General features: G+C 35.9%; 1 protein-coding gene across 1 annotated transcript in view; it reads left to right on the plus strand.

Annotated features, from left to right (window-relative positions):
- SLCO4C1 (solute carrier organic anion transporter family member 4C1) overlaps positions 1 to 1899 on the plus strand; it is a 64434-nt gene extending 62535 nt beyond the window's left edge. Inside the window, exon 13 of the mRNA XM_033179026.1 lies at positions 177 to 1899. Within this exon, the coding sequence (XP_033034917.1) occupies positions 177 to 337 (161 nt within the window). The 3' untranslated portion in view covers positions 338 to 1899. The remainder of the gene's footprint in view (positions 1 to 176) is intronic.
- Positions 1900 to 21873: the final 19974 nt, after the last annotated feature.

Raw genomic sequence — 21873 nt, forward strand, 5'->3', positions numbered from 1 at the left:
ATGCAAATGTTTTTTTCTTTCCCCTTAATGTTTCAAAAATTTTAAACATAGAACTCTAATGGTTATGTAATTATTCTCTTTGAAAATGTTCTATTCATGAAGATTTTTCTCAGTGATAATTTTTATCATAATTAAAAACAAAAACTATGATTAATTTTTTTTTTTTTTTTACTTAGGTGTTACTTGTAAAGTTATCACCATGTTCTTCAATGGATTTGCAATCTTTTTGTATAGACCACCTCCACCAGCCACAGATGTGTCATTTCATAATGAGAATTCAGTTGCGACTAGTGTTTTAGCAGAAGAGGATCTCAACAAAGTAGTAAAAGAAGGGTGAAATGAGAAAAGAGAAGACTGTTTTACACCTGGAAAATTTACCTCGATTTTTAAGAACACGCGTTGCCGTGACAACATTATCTATCCAATATGGACAATCACATTTACAAAATTGATGTTTTCATAATCAAATGTATTTTTTTACATATGTAGTTTTTGTTTTATGCAAGAAACAGACCTGTGCCTTCAAAGCCCACCAAAAGCCTCAAAACACAGCGCACACACACACACACACACAATTTCCCATTCCCATTGTCTAGATATGAAATCCTCAAGCAATAACAAGAAAAAAGGCCCACAATTAGAAAAGTTTACATTTAAAATACAATGATGTTTCTATCCCCATTACAACTTGTTTAATTTTAATTTTCATTGCCAATATTTTGAGCTTAGAACATTTATGGTATAAAAATTTAAACTAATCAAACTTGTGTGATGATTTCCAGGAATTATTATTGAAAGCCTATTAACTTAAAACCAGGTTTGTCATGTAATTTGTTTTTAAATCTATGTATACTAGTCTGGCCTTTCTCAAAGCAAATTATTGAACTATTAGAATATGTTAGTTATCATCCTTGTGTCCTGGTATATAGTGAATACAAAAACATCAGCATTGTATATGCATATTTTCACTTTAACTCAAGAATTCCAAGAGGTAATTTGTTGATATTACAATGTTTAACACATCTATTGATTCTGTGATAGTATTATTCAATTACATATATTTCAGAGGAAAGTACCAGTCAGTAAAGAAAAATGCCAAATAAACATGAAACTATTGATCAATACTTATATACCTTTAACTTTTCTAATTTGAAAAGCCAATCACTTAACATATTACTCATAGCACCTAAAACAGTGCCTTGCATAGTGTAGTCATCTATTATTGTTGTTTAATTAAAACATTAAACCCTACCCTTTAACTCAGCAGTCCCCAACCTTTTTTGCATCAGGGACCAATTTTGTGGAAGACAATTTTTCCAGCGGGGAAGACGGCATGGTTTTGAGATGAAACTGCTCCACCTCAGACCATCAGGCATTAGTTAGATTCTCGTCAGGAGAGTGCAACCTAGATCCCTTGCATGTGCAATTCCCAGTGGGGTTTGCACTCCTATGAGAATCTAATGCTACTACTGATCTGACAGGAGGCGGAGCTCAGGCAGTAATGCTCACTCACCTGCCTCTCAGCTCGCCTACTGTGTGGCCTGATTCCTAACAGGCCACACACAGCTCAGAGTTGGTGACCCCTGCTTTAACTGATGCATTGATTTAATAAAGTATTTTACAAGCCTGATAATGTTTTAACCCTATTTATACAGGTCCTATTTATGCCAACTTTGCTGAGAATATGGAGGGTATAGATGAGTGAACATCAACAAACATAACTTCTACCATGGTTAAGAATTTTACTTGAGAAAAGTATTGAAATTCAAATCCAGATATTATTACATTTGAAATTTTTATAAGGGTTATTAATTTAATAAAATTCATTATCAGGTTTCCCCTAAAAGCTTTCTCCGAGGTTAGTTTTCCACAAGCATTGTTTTATATACACTGTAATAAGGATAACACAAGCCTAGTGTTAGATCTTGTAGGAAACCAAGATTAGAAACATTAGAAATTTGCAGGATTTAAGAAATTATGTTTTGTGGTAATCCGTGGCCAGGGATGATAGAATGTAGTGCAATTGTAAAGTGAAATTCAAGGAGAAGGAATGAGAAGTTAGTCAAGCAAGCACACTTGAATATTAGAGAAGGAGAGGAGCTGTGGGTCAGGAATCAGAGAGACATGCTAAAACCAGACAGATATAAACACCAAAGACGGAAGCCAAATAGGTAGCCAAAAATCCAGATATTTGAGAAGCAGGAAATTTATAGCAGCCAGAGAAACAGGGCAAGATAGGCAGGTGAACACACATGATACCTCAGTTGACAATCTCCCTCCCACCAAGCTAGACACATTGTAAATGCTGCTTCCTGTTGGAGCCCAGAAAAAAGGAAAGTTTAGGCTTTCTGTGTCCCATGTGTGGAAGCAGAGAATTGGATTGAAGACTTTCATAGTTGTAGAATAAAGGCAAATCCCGAGGAACTCACTGATAGAGATGTGAAATGACAGTAAGGAAGAAAACAGAATAACTACAAATATATTAGTCTAGGGCCACTTAATTTAGAGGAAGAAAAAAATCACTCCATCCGTAGAAATAGTTTGATAAACAGGTGACTAAATAATTGGCATTTATAAAGATTCTTAGTTATCAAGGGCTGCATCGTATTTTATATATTCAGTTTTATAAGGTGATACTTTTTAAATAAGCTTTTTATGAAAATGGTTAAACTGAACATAATTTTGGTTCTTAAAAGGAGTCCAGAGCTTTTATATATAACGTACATATTTTAAAAGAACACCTCCTTTATAACAGGGTTTTACAGACACTACCATAATTTATGATCATTGTTTTTTACTTTTGGGTTCACCTAGATCGTATGAGTTGTTATGATACTTCTAGAACAAAATTATTCAAAATGTGTTTTTTGTAATTTATGATTTTTAAGTAAGATTGACTTATAAATTGACATTGTAATTTTGTACATAATTGGATATATGTGTTAAAATTTAACATTTAGATTTATTTAATTGTAGAAAATATATGTGGAAAGAACTGTATGCAGTTGACTTTACTATGTAAATTGGAGGGAAACAGTTTTATATCCATTTTCTTTCAAAATTGTCTTTATTGTAAAGTATGCAAAATATATATTCATACCATTTATTAAATCAGAGTGCTTATTACAAAATTGTCATGTTTGAGCTTATTAAATGACACAGGTTTGAAACTTGGTTTTTCTCTGTGAACATAAGCATATTTTATGGATGGGAAAGGGAAGTTAGTATTACTTTTGAACTTGGTGAATGTATTAATAATTTAATCCAGAGATTTCTTGTGTCTCAACAGATGTTTTTAATTCAATACAAACCACATTTATTATGAAATATGTATTAGGAAAATTCTCTTACACAAGTTTCTATATATGACAGATTAATATATAAGATTTATATGAGTAGGATACATTTTACAGATGGTTTATTTTTAAAATATCTGATAAAAAAGTGTGGGATGTATTTATCTCAGTTTATTATAATAGTAAAATATTTTAAGGAAATACTATTAGATATTAATTTGAAATGTAATGTTCTTTTCCCCCTAGGCTCCTTCAGCTTTTTTTTCAGTAAAGTCTAATAAACACTAGCTTTTACAGCACATATGAGTAATCAAAAATAGATGAAAGACAATCCACTTTGAAAAACTCAGTGGGTAAATTGGATTATAACATTTTAGTGCTTCAGCTAAAATTAATTTAACTTTTAAAAATTATCAAGAATTGATCATTTTTTTCTTTTCAAATTTAGTGTGTCTGACTTTCCATTTAAAAATGTATTTTGTGACTTTGTAAAATAGTACACATAAAATTCCTCTATAAGCTTTCCATAGTGTTAATATTTTAAAAATCCATAGAACAATTACCTAAAACTAGAAACAATTACAAATAAACTAGCATTGGCATGATACTATTAACTAATCTACTGATTTTATTATAATTTTGCCAGCCATAACACTAGTGGTGACAAGGACAGGAGGCTGAGAAATTCTGGGCAGAAGAGAGAGGGTCCTGGTAAAGGCCCCACCCTCAAGTCTGGAACCACAGCCCAAAGTGAGAACATGCATTCCTGTTTTTCTGCTCAAATGTTGCCTTTTCCAAAACCACCCATGGCCCACTCCACCGCCTATCCTGTGCCGTCCCAGGCTCTGCCAGCAGAGCAGGAGAGGAGAAAATGAAAAGCAGCTGGACATTGGAAACTATGGTTTGGGGTTGGAGAGAAGAAGTCCAGGCCGCTGGACTTCGGGAAAAGATCATCTTCCTGCTTCATCCCTTTTCTAGCTCCCCTTCCAGCTGAGAACCACTTTCATAGGCAATGAAGTCCTTCACATTCACCACCCTTCAATTTTTTCATGCAACCTGATTTTTCCTGGATGTTGAACAACAGTTCAGGTGCCACAGGTGTGAATGCTAAAGGCTATCACTCTGACCCTCTGCCCTCACTGGTGGAGAGCAACTGCCTCAAGCCAAAAGACAGAGGGCCTACTTAGCTGTTTCACACTTAAGCCGTCAGCAGACAGCAAAGCTAAAAGAACACTGTAAAGCATGCAACTGGGGCTTCAGGGGTCACAGGTACTCCCCATTAGATGCTTCCATGGGGCCTGCATGGAGTTTCCCTTTGGTGCCCAGAAGCACTCACCCTGGCTCCTGCATCCACTCACTTATGTGCTCTCTTCCACAAGGGGTTGAGCACAACAGGTTCTACTGAGTGGAGTTTACCCCTGCTGGCACCAAAGCAACCAGCTAGCTCCAGTGCCCACACTCCAGTTCCTGCCTTCAAAGGGATCAGGGTAATTTCCTGCTTCAGTGGTCTTTATCTGATCTGAACCTAGTCAAGGATCCCACGTTAAATTTATTTATTACTGCTTCTTAATCTCTTCCAATCTGGAATGGTTCCCCAGTCTTTTTTCTTCATGATATATTTCCTCTCTATGTCTATATGTCCAATAACTCTAAACTTCAGTGGCTTAAAACAGGAAACATTTCTTATCCTACCATTTCTGTGTGTCAGGATTTCAGGAGCAGCTGTGCTGAGTGGCTCTGGTTTGAAGTTTCTCAAGAGGTCTCAATAAAGATATTGGCTGGGGCTGTAATCACCTGAAGGGTTCTCTGGGATTGAATAATCTGCTTGTAAGAAAGTGTGCTCACATGTTTGTTTGAAAAAGAACTTCATTCCTCAACATGTAAGCCTCCTCATAGATCTGGTGACATGGCAGTAAGCCTCCTCATAGGTCTGGTGACATGGCAGTAAGCCTCCTCATGGGTCTGGTGACATGGCAGTAAGCCTCCTCATGGGTCTGGTGACATGGCAGTAAGCCTCCTCATGGGTCTGGTGACATGGCAGTAAGCCTCCTCATGGGTCTGGTGACATGGCAGTAAGCCTCCTCATGGGTCTGGTGACATGGCAGCTGACTGCCCCCAGGGTGAGTGAGAGCAACCAAAACTGAAATCACAGTGTCTTATATGATTTAATTTTAGAAGTGACATATCTTTTCTACCACAGTCTACTGGTCATACAGGTGACCTTAGTAATCTTAATTCCAGCTGCAAAGTCCTTAAAAGGATTGAAAAGAACTTTGAAGTAAACTACAACACCTTGATTCATATACTTGGTTGAATACGCCAGGGAGGAGAAGCCATCTTCACAATTCTGCCTACCATGCCTGGTGTAGTGTGGGAAGAAAAGACAAAAGGCGAGTGCCAAGAGGCATGAATATTGTGATTATCATTGGGATGATATTGGGGGCTGGCTACCATATATTACTTTGACAATTTTGAAAAGGATTGGCCAATTATTTTGTAGAATATCAATTTGGATTAGTCTGATGTTTTCTCATGATTATATTAACATTATACTTTTTTTTCAAAAATGATATATTCTTCTCAGAGCACATATTAGAGAGTACATGTTGTCTAAATATGATAGAACTTTGATCACATGGTTAAGGTATATATCTGCCAGCAATGACCACTCTAATTTTATTTTCTCCTGTATTATTAATAATTAGCTCTTGAAGGGATACTTTGAGAGCATGCAAATATCCTGTTTCTCAGCAAACTTTCGTCCACTAATTTTAGCATCCATTTTTGATTCTTGCATGCTTAATGTGGTTTTTGCTAATAGTGATTTTCTGTATTCATCACTTCTTCAACATGTATTAATTGGTATTGTAATCTAAGAAAGAACCATCCCTTTCTGTTTATTTAAAGTTACTTTATTATTTGAATAAATATAAATTATTTGACTAGGTTATTATCCACTAGTTTGGTTTTTTTTTGGTCAATTTGTTTTATATGTAGACATTGGAGCCCCATTATGTTGGCTCCTGTGTTTTTTGGACATATTTACATCATTATTTGAGGACATCCTTAGTGTTTAGCACCACAAGATAGTCCAGGCTCCTCTTATACTTTCCATTATTTAAGGATCAAATAATTGAAAACCAAAATGTGCATGTTAACATGCATAACCTCTATTTCTATATTAATTTATGTGTGTATGAATATGGATACCTCCAATTGCAATCCAACACCATAGAGTTTATGTTAATCTTCCTTTTCCTCATTTGCAAATATTTTCTTAAAGAGTAAGAAAACTGACTTTTGTTATTCACATTATTTGTCCAATACTAGATAGAGTATTAGTTTCTATTGCTGACATGACAGATTACTACAAATTTTATGTCATAAAATAATACCCATTTACATCTCACAGTTTTGTAGGTGAGAAGCCCATGAATAGTGTGGTTCAGGTAGTTCTCTGTTCCAGGATTCACAAGTTGAAATCAAGTTGCTGTCCAAGGCTGTATTCATTTCTGGAGGCTCTGGGGATGAATTAAATCCCAAGCTCATTCAGGTTGTTGGGCAAATTGATTTGCATAATGATATGGTTTGGCTGTGTCCCCACTGAAATCTCATGTCAAATTGTAATCCCCACATGTTGAAGGAGGGGCTTGGTGGCGGGTGATTGGCTCATGGAGGCAGTTTCTAAATGCTTACCATCATCCCCCTAGTGCTGTCATGTAAGTGAGTTCTCACGAGATCTGATAGTTTAAAAGTATTTAGCACTTACTTCCACCCTTCTGCTCCACCACGGTAAAATATGCTTGCTTGCCCTTCACCTTCTGCCATGATTGTAAGTTTTCTGAGACCTCCCAGTCATGGTTTCTGTTAAGCCTGTCAAACTGTGTGTCAATTAAAGCTCTTTTCTTCATAAATTACTCAGTCTCAGGTAGTGCTTTATAGCAATGTGAAAACAGACTAATACACATAGCAATGTAGGACTTAGGTCCCTATTTTTTTTGCAATAGTGTCTGGAGGTTGTTCTTGGGCCCTAGAGAACATCCACATTTCCTGGTTTATGCACCTCCCCTGACTTCCTTCATCTTCAAAATCAGCAATGACGTGTGGACTCCTTCTCAAGATTTGAATCTCTCTGACTTCCCCTGTGTCCCATCTCTCCTGCTCTCTTTTGCTGCTGCTTTATGACTCTAGTTGGATAAAATGATCTGCTTTTAAGAGCTCAAGTAATTAGATTGGGCCAACCTGGACAAGTCATGATAAACTCTCTGCTTTAAGATTCACCATCTTAATTACATTTACAAAGTCTCTTGACCACAGTATCCAGTTAAGAGCTTCTTTGAATAGCCCAGGGTATGGAATGTTGGGGAAGAAGCATCTTTAGAATTCTGTCTAATACACCTTATAAGTGTACAAATTAGTTTCAGTATTTCTGCACATACACTGTAAAAACCTGATCTACTGGAATGATGAAATGAGAGGTTCATCAAATCCTCTCCTAAAATGCAGCAATACAACAAAACAATACAAAATTGTCAAAAACAACCACTTAAGTTCCTGGAAATCAAGCACAGGCTTATGACAGACTGGGAAATATTTATTCACCAAAAAAGCCTACTAAATCTTGTATAAGAAAAGCGGACCATGCATGGTGGCTCATGTCTGTAATCCCACCAGCTTGGGTGGCCGAGACAGGAGGATCACTTGAGCCCAAGAGTCTGAGACCAGCCTGGGCAACATAGGGAGACCTTGTCTCTACAAATAATTTGAAAAATTAGTCGAGGATATTGCCCATGTCTGTGGTCCCAGCTACTTGGGAGGCTGAGGTAGAAGGATCACTTGAGTCTGGGTAGTCCAGGCTGCAGAGAGCTGTGATTACCACTGCACTCTAGACTGGATGACAGAGTGAGACCCTGTCTTGAGGGGGGAAAAAAAAGATAGGAGTCTTTGATCTATTTTAGCCTGGGGAGGCTCTTGTTCCTTCACAAGTTTCATCATCGTGGTGGTACTATAAGGGTGTCAGACTGTGAAAACCAGCAGTTTCGCAGGTAGAGGAGCCTGTCTTGATTTGGAGTGGAATACAGTGAAACTCAAGGCCCATGGGCATTTTCTCAGTCACTGACAATCTCAGTGGCCAGTGTTGCAGCTAGTCTGAGGTTGAGATGCTGGTTAAAACATGCAGTGCTATCAGAGTATCAAGAAATTTAACAGGGATCTCTGGACTCACCCAGAGGGGAAAACAAATTCAAAGTTTGCTGTAGTATATTTTCTTCAGTGTCTGGATTCCAACAAAAAATTGTGAAGCATCTAAAGCAGAAAATCATCACCATACTCATCACACTACCTGTCTCAGCCACCCAAGCTAGTGGAATTACAGACATGAGCCACCATGCATGGTCCGCTTTTCTTATACAATATTTAGTAGGTTTTTTTGGTGAATAAATATTTCCCAGTCTGTCATATGCCTGTGCTTGATTTCCAGGAACTTAAGTGGTTGTTTTTGACAATTTTGTATTGTTTTGTTGTATTGTTGCATTTTAGGAGAGGATTTGATGAACCTCTCATTTCATCATTCCAGTAGATCAGGTTTTTACAGTGTATGTGCAGAAATACTGAAACTAATTTGTACTCAGGGAAAATAGTCAATGAAACCTGTCTTGAAAGGGAGCAGATATTAGCCTTAGCATGCAAAGACTTCAATACAATTATTACAAATATGCTCAAATAACTGAAGAAACCATGTTTAAAGAGTTATATGAAATTATGATAAAAATACCTCAAAGAGAATATTAATAAGGAATAATTATAGAAAAGAAAAGGGAATTTTGGAATTGAAAAGTATAATAACTGTAATGAATGAGAAATTCACTGGGGAAACAACCCCATGTTAGAAATATTAGATGAAATAATCAGCAAGCTTGAAGATCTCCCAATTATTCTATCTGAGGACTAGAAAATAAAAAGAATAAGTAAAAATAAGAGCCTCAGTAACTATGGGAAACCATCACACACACCAATATATAAGGTAATAGGAATCATAGAGGGAAATAAAGGGACAAAAAATATTTTAAGAAGTAATGGCTAAAAGCTTCCCAATTTGCTGAAAATTTTAAATTACATAGCCAAGAAGATCATCAAAGTCCAATGTAGGGTGAACACAGAGAGATTCATAGCTACACACATCTTATTCAAACTATTAAAAGACAGAGAACATTTTGAAAACAGCAACTGGAAACCCAGTCAACATGCACAGGAAGAAAACAATGCAACTAATGGCTGACTTCTCTCCAAAAATAATCGAGGCTAGAAGATACGGGGGAATGACAGAATCAAAGTATTGAAAGAAAAAAATCATTATAAAATATATATTTAGCAACTATATGCTTCAAAAGTGAGGGTGAAATGACATTTCTAGATAAACTAAGAATGAAAGAATTTCCTCCTATCAAACCTGCCTTACAAGAAACACTCAAGTAAGTTCTGAAAGAAATAGAATGATGTGCTGAAAAGGCTGAAAAGAAATGACGCTAGATTGTAACTAATTCATATTAACAAATAAAAAGCACTAGAAAAGGTAAGTGCATGGGTGAATATGAAAGACTATATATATATTTTCTCATATTTATCTTAACTGATTTAAATGATAATTTATCCATTTGCCAAAATGAAGTTAGACCCCTACCTCACATCTATATGAAACTAAATTCAAAATAGACCATAAGTTTAAATGTAAGAACTAAAGTTTGTAAATATTTCTTCTAAAACATTTAGAAGGAAAAAAAGGTAAATCTTGGTGATCTTGGGTTAGACAATGGTTTCTTAGATATGACACCAAAAACACAGTGACAAAATTAAAAATGGAAACATTTGACTTAACATTAAACACTTCATACTGTAAACAATACCATAAAAAATAAAAAGATAACCCAAAAATGGGAGAAAATATTTTCAAATTATATATCTGATAAGGGATTCATTTGCATACAGAATATATAAAGAACTGTTACAACTCAACAACAAAAAGATAAATGGGCCAATGAATACACAGGCAAAGCATCTGAATAGACATTTCTCCAAAAAAGAGACACACATGGCAAATAAGCACATGAAGAGGTGGAATAGATTCTGTTTGTCGAAAAGGCTGGAGATACTGGTAATCCAGCAGTAATGAGCACATGTAAGCAGACAGATGTTGCTTTCCAAAAACCATTTTTAATAAAAACAAACAAACAAACAAACGAACTAGAGCTCTCTGGCGACATGGCCAATGCTCTATTGGAGAAGGGCACAGCAGTGACGGCAATGTTAGTGTCTTTTTTTAAATCATTGAACTGTGTACTTAAAAATGGTGCATTTTGTGATATATATTTTTCCCTAATAACACTGATTTGAAAATTTTAGAACATAATATTAGAAACAATGATTTAAAAAAACTAAGCTATTTAAAAAACAAACAGTTGTTGATCGCTTCCACCAAGTTGAATGAGAGAGCCCTGGTGATGAAGGAGTAAGTGAGGAGACTGATAAAATATTTGTAGTTGGATGCTTATTGAATTGCAGTCCAACCAGAAAGGAGTATGAACCCCAATATGTTGAGGTGTAAAGGAACTTGGAAATGGGTTACTGTTTTAAGCCTAGGGCCCCCAATGCAAAGAGAGGGAGTCTTACAGGAATAGCTGCATTCCTAACATCTGAGGATGAGAATTTCCCATGCAATAAGATGCCATGAGGTATGACTATACTTGATGGAACTCTGCCTCAGGGGCTCCTTGCTGTGAGGTCCTTCCTACTAAAGTAAGGAACAAAGGAGGATAGTTCTGTAAGAAGTCAGCTCAAGGGAGCGTCAATCTGTCTGGGAATTGATCAGTTCAGAGGTAAACATGGACCTAACATCGCACCTCATAAATGAAGCAGTCTTTGAAGCCATGCCGTAATGGAGGGCATGGAAGTCAGCCAGTGTCAGCCAAGAGAAGATGGTGTAGGCCCTGGTCATGTAAGGATTTTGCCCCTCTTCCTGTGTTTCTTTCATCCCTTCCCTGATGCAAAGAGCACAGAAAACAAAATGGACTAATGAAGAACTACCCTCTCTTCCCTTATTGGTACCTTTTACATGAGTGAGTTCTAATTTGGGGGTATAAGAGAAATGAGACTTTTCTATTGCCTAAAATTGCCATATGGCTATGAAATCTTAGACTGTTGTCAAGAAAGTGGGGAAGGTAGATCCTACAAAATATACTTGAAGATAGCAATGGGATAAAAATAAGGCTCTTTATAGATTGAATCCTATCAGTCCGACCTCTTCCAGTTACTTTACTGTCTTTGTATTCTTGCTTTACTTATACAGAGAAAACAAACATAATTTTAGTACAATTCTCCCTTTCAAACCTATGAAAAAACCTATTCCTTACCTCATGAAATTTATTAACTAGGGTTTAGGTCGAGGACTGGCAACAATAGCTACAATTGAAGTCACTCGTGGAATTTTTAAAATTAACAATGTTCAAGCTCCATCCAGAACAAATTCAATTAACTTGTTAAAAATTTCCCAGATGATTCTAAAGTTAAGTTAGGGTTGGAAACTGCTGAGTATAAGCTATCGCATTGAAGAAGATGCAGTGCGGGAGGGAGACATGACTCACTTTTTGTTGTCAGTGATTTAATCAAGATTTCTTATTTCTAACTTTAGTCTCAGAGAATAAACGTCTAGTTTTGAAAGTAAAAGAGACATGAAAAATAATGGGATAATTTGAGGTTGAGACATTACTCAGGTTTCATCTGAAAATATGGAAGTATGTGTTCTTTGGGATGAATGAGGTTAATTGGGGAAGAAAGGGTGTCAGAAAATTGTGAAGCAGGGAAGAGAAATTTCTATTTTTAAATTTTGCCCAGGGTTCTTCCTTTCAGAAATAACCACAACAACAAATTAGAGAATATCGCTTGGTAAATTCCCTCTTTCTCTGCATTCGTGAGCTACTTCAGTAATAGTATGAACACAACACTACTGGATATTTCACGAATAGATCCAGAAGTAATTTGGCAGAGTACAGGCAACATATGGTGATAGTAATATGAGAAATTCTGATAAGGAAAATGGGGCAGATTTGGCATAACTAAGGTACAGGTGCTAAAGACACTCAGACATAAAAAAAAGACATCCTAGGACATGTTCTGCAGCTATATTCTTGAAATCTTTCTAATAATATGTAAACAACTGATCTGTCTGGCTGCACAATGACACAATATTTTGATTGGTCTCTGACTGTTGTCAGCAAAGCTTACCCAAGGAAGTGGAACATAAATCACAATATCAGATATGTTCAAATTTTTTCCTTCTTCCCTCTCTTTTCCTTGTCCTATATACATCCTGTTTGGCGCTTGGTAAGATTAATAAATCTATTATTGGCTTTCCTTTTATATAAGTAAATAACATATTGATAATTACCATATGTCTTTATTTATTGAGACATGGTCTCACTTTGACACCCAGTCTGGAGTGCAGTGGCACCCTCATAGTTCACTGCAGACTAGAACTCCTGGGCTCAAGCAATCCACCTGCCTATGCCACACCAATAGCCAGGACTACAGGTATGCTCCACCACACCCAGCTACCAGGTATCTTTGACAGATGATTTAAAGGTCTGAAAATTAATTATAAGCAGCAAAACCATGTTGAATAACATTATCCATGAAAACACTTTCAAAAAAAGTATAGCAGAAATCAGGTAATTCTAATGAAAATGAGGTAGTTATCAGTTATTGTTTATCTACTTGGTATGACAAAATGTACTAGATGTATCACGCATTTTATGCTCACGACACCACTATTGCTTTGCATGTGAAACAACTGAAACCCAGGGAAATTAATTTGTCAAGGCTATAAAGGTAGAATCAGAGGTAGAATTTGAATCCAGGTATCTGCGGTTCCAAAGTCCAGGTTTTCTCTTTTCACTAGTATATGCTGAAGTTCACTTTATAGGTTAAAAGGAACATAACTCGCAACTTTTAGTCTCTCTTTTAATCCTAAAAATCATATTTAATTAAGCAATTGAACAATTTTGAGGCCCTAGACATAAAAATGTGATATTTTCAAGAAAAGAAAATCTTCACTAAGTTTTGGACCTGCAACAAATAAAAAAAGAAAAAGAAAAAAGAAAAAAAATGTGTTAAATGTCCTTTCAGTCTTTCTGGGATTGCAATTTCTATTTTTACCAGAAGGTGGCGGTGTTGCTTTTATAATACTAAGACAATGCGTTTCTTTGTTTGCTAAACTTTTTTCCTGTTCTTGGAGTAAAAACTGTATTTGCATTTGCATTTGTTCATTTTCTTTGTTCCCATACTCCTACTAATTTTGCAAGAATTCTTTTCTCATTGCAGATCATTAGAAAGATTTGCAGTTAAAAGAAAAACTAGTAACGAATGAGAATTATTTTGTGGATGCAGCTTTCACTATTTTCAGTTCCTTTCTAGGTTGGAAATAGAATAGCACATTTCTCATTTCACAAGTTTCACTGCAGATATTGACCAAAAACAAATTTTTGTACTATTCTGTAGTTTATTTTAAGATACCGAATAGCTATTTATATTGTCATCCATAGTACATTTGGAAAAATGTACTAACAAATAAAAAACTTCAAAATTTTTACAAGATTGTCTTCTCACTGATGCGCATGAATTCTGTATATACTAAAAATATTAACATGTTCTACTATTAATACTAGCATTTTCTCCCATGAATATCAGTAAGACTGCTTCAAAATAAAATTTAAAAATCAAATCTGAAAAAATTGATATGTTCTTATACTTATTATATAATTTCTATTAAAATATTTCAATTGTGCTTATAATTCTCAAACTATTTTTGGCTAGCCATGGGATGAATTATGTAATGTGGCTTTCTTACAAAATGCCTCTCCCAAAGTTTTCTTTTTAAGTCAATTCAGGCTTTATTTAATATGGGATGTTGTAACTAGAGTTACTCTCCTCAAAAACTTAAAATCTAATTGGGGAAATAAAGCACAAATATGTGAAAAGTTTAAAAGTAAAGCAATACAAGATATAAACAAAAAGTGAAAGACAATACAGTCATCTTCCAGAAACATTTATTGACCCTTTACTTAATGCAAAGAACTATTGTGAGCTCCAAAAATGAGCAAAGGGAGATAGAAAAAGAGAGATACTCTGTCAATATTTATTCTCAGAGGCCTGTGATTTCTGTGAATACAGGCATACCTCAGAGATACTGTGGGTCTGGTTCCAGATCACTGCAACAAAGCAAATACTGTGATAAAGCAAGGCACACAAGTGTTTTTGGTTTCCCAGTGCCTATAAAAGTTAATGTTTACACTACACCGTAGTCTACTAAAAGTGCAGTATTATTTCTAAAAGTTGGTAAGCCTAATTAAAAATAGTTTATTGTTAAAATAATAGTAAGAACCATCTGAGCCCTCAGCGAGTTGTAGTCTTTTTGATAGGTTCTTGCCTCGGTGTTGATGGCTGCTGAATAATTAAGGTGGTGGTTGGTTGCTGAAGGCGGGGGTTGCTGTGACAGTTTCATAAAACAAGACAACAATCAAGTTTGCTACATTGATTGACTGTTTCAGGAAATATTTCTCTGCAGCATGTGATGCTGTTTGAGAAGCATTTCACACATGGTAGGACTACTTTCAAAATTAAAGTCAATCCTCTGACTCCCTGCTGCTGCTATTTTACCAACTACATTTATGAAATATTCTAAATCCTTTGTTATCATCTCAACAAGTGTTGAAAGCATCTTCACCAGGAGTAGATCCATCTCAAGAAATCGCTTTCTTTGCTTGTCCATAAGAAGCAACTCCTATTCCTTCAAGTTTAATCATGAGATTATAGAAATTCAGTCATATCTTCAGGCTCCATTTCTAATTCTAATTCTTTTGCTCTTTCTACCACATCTGTAGTTGCTTCCTTCACTGAAATCTTGAACCTTTCAAAATCATTCATGGGGGTGACTCCATTAGAGCCCTTGGGTGACTTGGTGCATTGTCAATGAGCAGTAACATTTTGAAAGGAGTTTTTTTTTTTTTTTTCTGAACAGTAGGTTTCAACAATGGACTTAAAATATTCAGTAAACCAAGAACTTTTTCTGTTTATGTGTTGTCATCCAGGCTTTGTTGTGCCATTTGTAGAGCACAAGCAGAGTAGATTTAGCATAAATCTTTAGGACCCTAAGATGTTCAGAAACGTAAATGAGCATTGGCTTCAATTTAAAGATGCTGGCTACCTCTAAGAAGAGGGTCAGCCTTCCCTTTGAAATTTTGAAGCTAGGCATTGACTTCTTTATAGCTAGCACAGTCTTAGATGACATCTTTTTCAATAGAAGGCTGTATTGTCTACATTGAAAATCTGTTGTTTATCTTAATGTAATAAAAGCCAGCCTTGACAAACCTACAGCCAACATTACATTGAATAGAGAAAAGTTGAAAGCATTCCTCCTGAGAACTGGAACAAGATGAGGATGCCCACTCTCACCACTTCTATTCAATATGGTACTGGAAATTCTAGCCAGAGCAATCAGACAAGAGAAAGAAATAAAGGGTACAAAAATTGGTAAAGAGGAAGTCAAACTGTTACTGTTTGCTGATGATAGAATTGTATACATAGAAAATCCTAAAGACTCCTCCATAAAGCTCCTGGAACTGATAAATTAATTCAGCAAAGTTTCAGGATACAAAATAAATGTTCACAAATCCATAGCTCAGCTATATATCAACAGCAATGAAGCTAAGAATCAAATCAAGAACTCAACCCCTTTTGCAATAGCTGCAAAAAAACTCCAAAATACTTAGGAGTGTACCTAACAAAGGAGGTGAAAGACCTCTTCAAGGAAAACTACAAAACATTGCTGAAAGAAGTCACAGATGACACTAACAAATGGAGACACATCCTATGCTCATGGATGGGTAGAATCAATATTGTGAAAATGACCATACTGCCAAAAGCAACCTACAGATCCAAAGCAATTTCGATTAAAATACCACCATTATTCTTTACATAACTAGAAAACACAATCTTAAAATTCATACGGAACCAAAAAAATCCTGCATAGACAAAGCAAGACTAAGCAAAAATAACAAATCTGGAGGCATCCCGTTACCTGACTTCAAATTATATTATAAGGCCATAGTCACCAAAACTACATGGTACTGTTATAAAAATAGACACATAGACCAATGAAACAGAATAGAGAACCCATAAAGCCAAATAACAGTCAACTGATCTTCAACAAAGCAAACAGGAACAAGAAGTGGGGAAAGGACAACCTATTCAACAAATGGTGTTGAGATAATTGGCAAGCCAGATGTAGAAGACTGAACTGGATCCTCATCTCTCTAAAAAAAATCAACTCAAATGGATCAGGGACTTAAATCGAAGACCTGAAACTGTAAAAATTCTAGAACATAACATTGGAAAAACCCTTCCAGACATTGACTTAGGCAAAGACCTTATGACCAAGAACCCAAAGTCAAAATGCAACAATAACAAAGAAAAATAAATAGGATTTAAGTAAACTAAAAAGCTTCTGCACACCAAAAGAAACAATCAGCAGAGTAAACAGACAACCCACAGAGTGGGAAAAATTTTTGCAAACTATACCTTTGACAAATGAATAATATCCAGAATCTGCAAAGAACTCAAACAAATCAGCAAGAAAAAACAAACAATTCCATTAAAAAGTGGGCAAAATAAATGAACAGACAATTCTTAAAAGAAGATAAAGAAATGGCCAATAAGCATATGAAAAAATGTTCGACATCATTCATAATCAGGGAAATGCAAATAACATTCACCTTACTCTGGCGAGAGTGGCCATAATCAAAAAATAAAAAATAATAGATGTTGGCATAGATATGGTAAAAAGGGATCATTTTTACACTGCTGGTGGGAAGGTAAACTAGTACAGCCACTATGGAAAACAGTGTAGATATTTCTTAAAGAACTAAAATTAGAACTACTGTTTGATCCAGCAATCCCATTTCTGGATATCTACCCAGAAGAAAAGAAGTCATTATACAAAAAAGATAGTTGTAGATACATGTTTATAGCAGCACAGTTCTCAGTTGCAAAATCATGAAACCAGCCCAAATGCCCATAAATCAATGAGTGGTTAAGGAAATTGTGGTATATACATACCATGGAATATACTTAGCCATAACAAGGAACAAAATAATGGCATTTGCAGCAACCTGAATGGAATTGGAGACCATTGTTCTAAGTGAAGTAACTCAGGAATGGAAAAACCAAACATTATATGTTCTTACTCATAAGTGGGAGCTAAGCTGTAAGGACGCAAAGGCATAAGAATGATACAATGGACTTTGCAGACCTGGGGGAAAGAAGGAGAGGGGTGAGGGATAAAAGACCACACATTGGGTACAGTGTAGTTTGCCCAGGTGATAGATGTACAAAATCTCCAAAATCACCACTAAGGAACTTATTCATGTAACCAAACACCATCTGATTCCAAAAAATCTATTGGAGTAAAAAATGAATTATTAGATGTTAAACAAAGAAAAAGAAAATCTGTTGTTTAGTTTCGCCACCTTCATCAATGATCTTAGCTAGATGTGAGTAGCTTGCTGCAGCTTCTACACACTTGCTGCTTCATATTGCATTTTTATGTAGGAAGATGGCTTATTTCTTTAAACCTCATTAAACAATATCTGTTACCTTCAAACATTTCTTCTGTAGTTTCCTCACCTCTCTTAACCTTCCCAGAATTAAAGAGGGTTTGAGCCTTGCCCTGGATTAGGTTTTGGCTTAAGGGATTGTTGTGGCTGGTTTGATCTTCTATCTAGAACACTCAAACTTTCTCCATATCATTAATAAGTCTGTTTTGTTTTCTTATCATTTGTGTGTTCACTGGAGTAGCACTTTTAATTTCTTTCAAAAGTTATTTCTTTTTGCACTGAGTACTTGGCTGTTTGGTGCAGGAGGCTTAGCTTTCAGCTTATCTCACATGCCTTTTTCACTAAGCTCAAACATTTCTAGCTCTTGACTTAAAGTGAGAGATGTGTGACTTCTTTTTACCTGAACACATAGAGGCCATTGTAGGGTATTAATTGGCCTATTTTCAATATTGTTGTGTCTCAGAGAATAGAGAGACCTAAGAAGAGGGAAAGAGATGGGGGGACTCCCTGTCATGGAGCAGTCAGAACACACACAGTATTTGTTTATTGTTAGCCATCTTAAAGTTGTATAGTTCATGGCACATCAAAACAACTTTAATAGTCATGTCAAAGAGCACTGACTACAGATCACCAGAAGAGATAATAATTAAGAATTTTGAAATATTGTGAGAATTACCAAAATGTGACATAGAGACACAAAGGGAACCCATGCTGTTGGAAAAATGGCACTGACAGAGGTGTTCAACACAGATTTGTCACAAACCTTCAATTTGTAAAAACTGCAAAACTTGCAAAGCATGATAAAGTGAAGCAAAGTAAAAAAGATACGTCTGCAGACATGGAATTAATCAATTTTATTAAAACAATTCAATTTTTCACAAGGTACTTTATTGAGGAGGTGTTTAGAGAGTCAAGTTTAACACCAGTTTTATAGAGATATACTCCACCCCTGCCAGCCAGTGCTTACATACAGTCAATAAAGCAGTGAAGACATACAATATAGAGTGTTCAAATTGTCACCACAACACACAGTGAAAGTGACTCACCAACTCTGAGATTGTTATGCAGGACAGTGACAGCTGTGTTAGTGATTTAGAAAGTGATGAATTGACATAATGTTACAAAGCAATGCCTGATCACAAATGACTTGCACAGCTCTATGCTGAAAATGGTTTAGTTAGAGCTATCTCCATAATGGAGGAGACATCCAGAAACTTCTATCGTGCTTCGCATCCTAATATTATTTGCCATGGATGGTATTACTTCTTACTTCAGAGAGAAAAGACAGACTATTAAATAGGATCATTCTCATCTTTCATTTACACCACTTTACCTCCCATTTACAAATTAACATATATCTATTATTTCATCTCATCTCAATGGCAAAGAGGTCCCTTCTTTTTCAGGGTCACCTACTAATCTAGTCCTTTCATTCTATTATGACTCTTCCCGATCATCTTCTTTGGGGCCTTGCTCAATTAATTTCTCTCTGCTCTCTAGAGTATATTAATTGCTTCTCTCTTTCATCTTTTTCCCATCTGAAGACCAAGTTCTCTCTTCTGTAGAATATTCTCCCTCTCCCCTCATGCTTACCAAATGCCCAATTCCAAGCCTAATCTGCCTTCTCATATCTTTGCTCATAGCAGACATCTCTTTTGGGATAAATCATAAGCATCATAAACTCAATTTGTCAGCAACTGAACTCAACATCTTTTTTTTTTTTTTTTTGAGGCGGAGTCTCGCTCTGTTGCCCGGACTGGAGTGCAGTGGCCGGATCTCAGCTAACTGCAAGCTCCGCCTCCCGGGTTCACGCCATTCTCCTGCCTCAGCCTCCCGAGTAGCTGGGACTACAGGCGCCCGCCATCTCGCCCGGCTAGTTTTTTTTTTTTTTGTATTTTTAGTAGAGACGGGGTTTCACCGTGTTAGCCAGGATGGTCTCGATCTCCTGACCTCGCTTCCCAGGAGTCTATCTTTCTTGCTTTCTTCTTTTTGAGTAACGGCAGTACCTTACCTGTTGCCTTTGCATTCTAAACCCATCAGCAGTCCCTATGTCAACAGTGAACTATAAACTAGCATCAAATATTGCATGTAGTGACTATAATTTCACAGAAAGGATAATGCACAAACATCATTTAAAATTTCTTCATTGAATAGATATTGGATTATACCGTGTAAAAACAGAATAATGGAATGCCATATGTAGATACAGACTAAACATTTTCCTGTATTACCTATATATATTCTCAAGAAATAATTAGAGAAAAATCAAGAGTGACAAAATATTTAATTTAATTTCTTGGCTTAATTTTTATTTTCAAGCATTATTTCTCTCATGAATATATATGACAATTTAATAATCTTCAATATGTATCACTTTCTGATGTAAATTGGAAATGGAAATGCTTGTTCTTTTTGAATTCTTATTTTCCAGCTTAATAATACCTGGCTGATAGCCCAGAAGCAGTCCCAGAAAAAGCTACAAAGTAAAACTGGTAGTTTTAAAAATTTTAATAATTTTGTCCAGCCTTGGGGTGTCAAAGCAAAAACTGTATCAGGTAAAGTTAAATAGACAAGAAAGCCTTTATTCAAGGTTATTCGCAATAGAAGAGGAAGACCAGAACTCAACTCTGCTCAAACAAAAGCAGGTAAGGTGTTTAGGAGGTAGGTTAACAGAAAGATCATAAGCCATCTGTGTTTACCCAGCTGGCTTTAATCTAAGAAAAAGTAAACTTTTTTTTTTTTTTTTTCAAGACAGGAGGTAGTTTTACAACTTAGTGTGAGGGGCCCACTGAAGTTAGGCTCCTATTCTGCAAAAACTGGGAAATAGGGGCACTACCTTCCTTGATGATTGAGTTTTCACCAGATGGCCCCTAGCTATTTGAGAAAGACATTCCCATTATTTACATCTCAGAGGGGCAGGAAAGGTATGAATTACAAGCTTTTCAGAGTAAGTGCTCTAGGAAAAGAGATGTCAGGTGCCTAGAATCAGGAAAAAGCAAGTCTAAAGTTTAGTCAAACTGAGGGAAATGTGAAAGCTGTCAGAGTTAAGGGGGATGCAAATTCTTTGACTTGGTTTCAATTTGTTTAAAGTTTCTCTAAGTAAGTTTTATGTAGCTTATCCTGTGGTTGCTAGGTATTTGATTTTGGATTCAGGTACTCACTAACATAGAAGCCCTTCTTAAATTTCAGTCAGGCTTAACCTATTGTTTTTTCATTAAACAGCATATCTGTCAATGGATTTGTGGTTTTAATCAAATGAGTATAACAGAGCAATTAGTTGCTAGAAACTGAAAAACTAAGCCACAGTGTCCTCGACAGACATTGATCCTATTTTTCTGCTTTGAATTCTGATATAGGAAGGGTACTCATAAAAGACTGCTGTGAACAGAGCAGGCTGAGATAACACAGGCTCAGACAGACTAAAGCTAATTACCTACAGTAAATGGTTTGAATGTGGGCCAATAAAAGACTGGGGAGTAAGCATATTAAAACCACTATAATAGAAGACATGAAACGAGACAAAAGAAATGAGGGATGGAAATGTGGTGCACGAAAGGAAACTCATACAGGAGATTAAGAAAATTACTTCACTATTGTGTTTTATTCCAGTTAAAGTGAATGACCTTCTCTGGAAATGGTTCATGAATCTAGTATTTATAAAAGAGCACAGAGTCATTCAATAGTTGATGGCATACAGGTTAATTCCTTTTTGCTTTTCCTTGTTTCTTTCCTTATCATTTTCCCTTTATGGGTTGGATAATTAGCTGCATTGCAGATACACAATGTATACACATAAAATCACCAAGAATGGAGATGCAATGGGCTATACTTAGAAGATTGGACTTTTCCAATGTCACACCCTTTTCACCAGTCACAAAACTGCTGTACTTAAACATTGATAACTATTTGGTTTATGA

The sequence above is a fragment of the Trachypithecus francoisi genome, unplaced genomic scaffold (assembly GCF_009764315.1).
Source record: "Trachypithecus francoisi isolate TF-2019V2 unplaced genomic scaffold, Tfra_2.0 Lachesis_group2, whole genome shotgun sequence".
Classification (NCBI taxonomy): Eukaryota; Metazoa; Chordata; class Mammalia; order Primates; family Cercopithecidae; genus Trachypithecus; species Trachypithecus francoisi.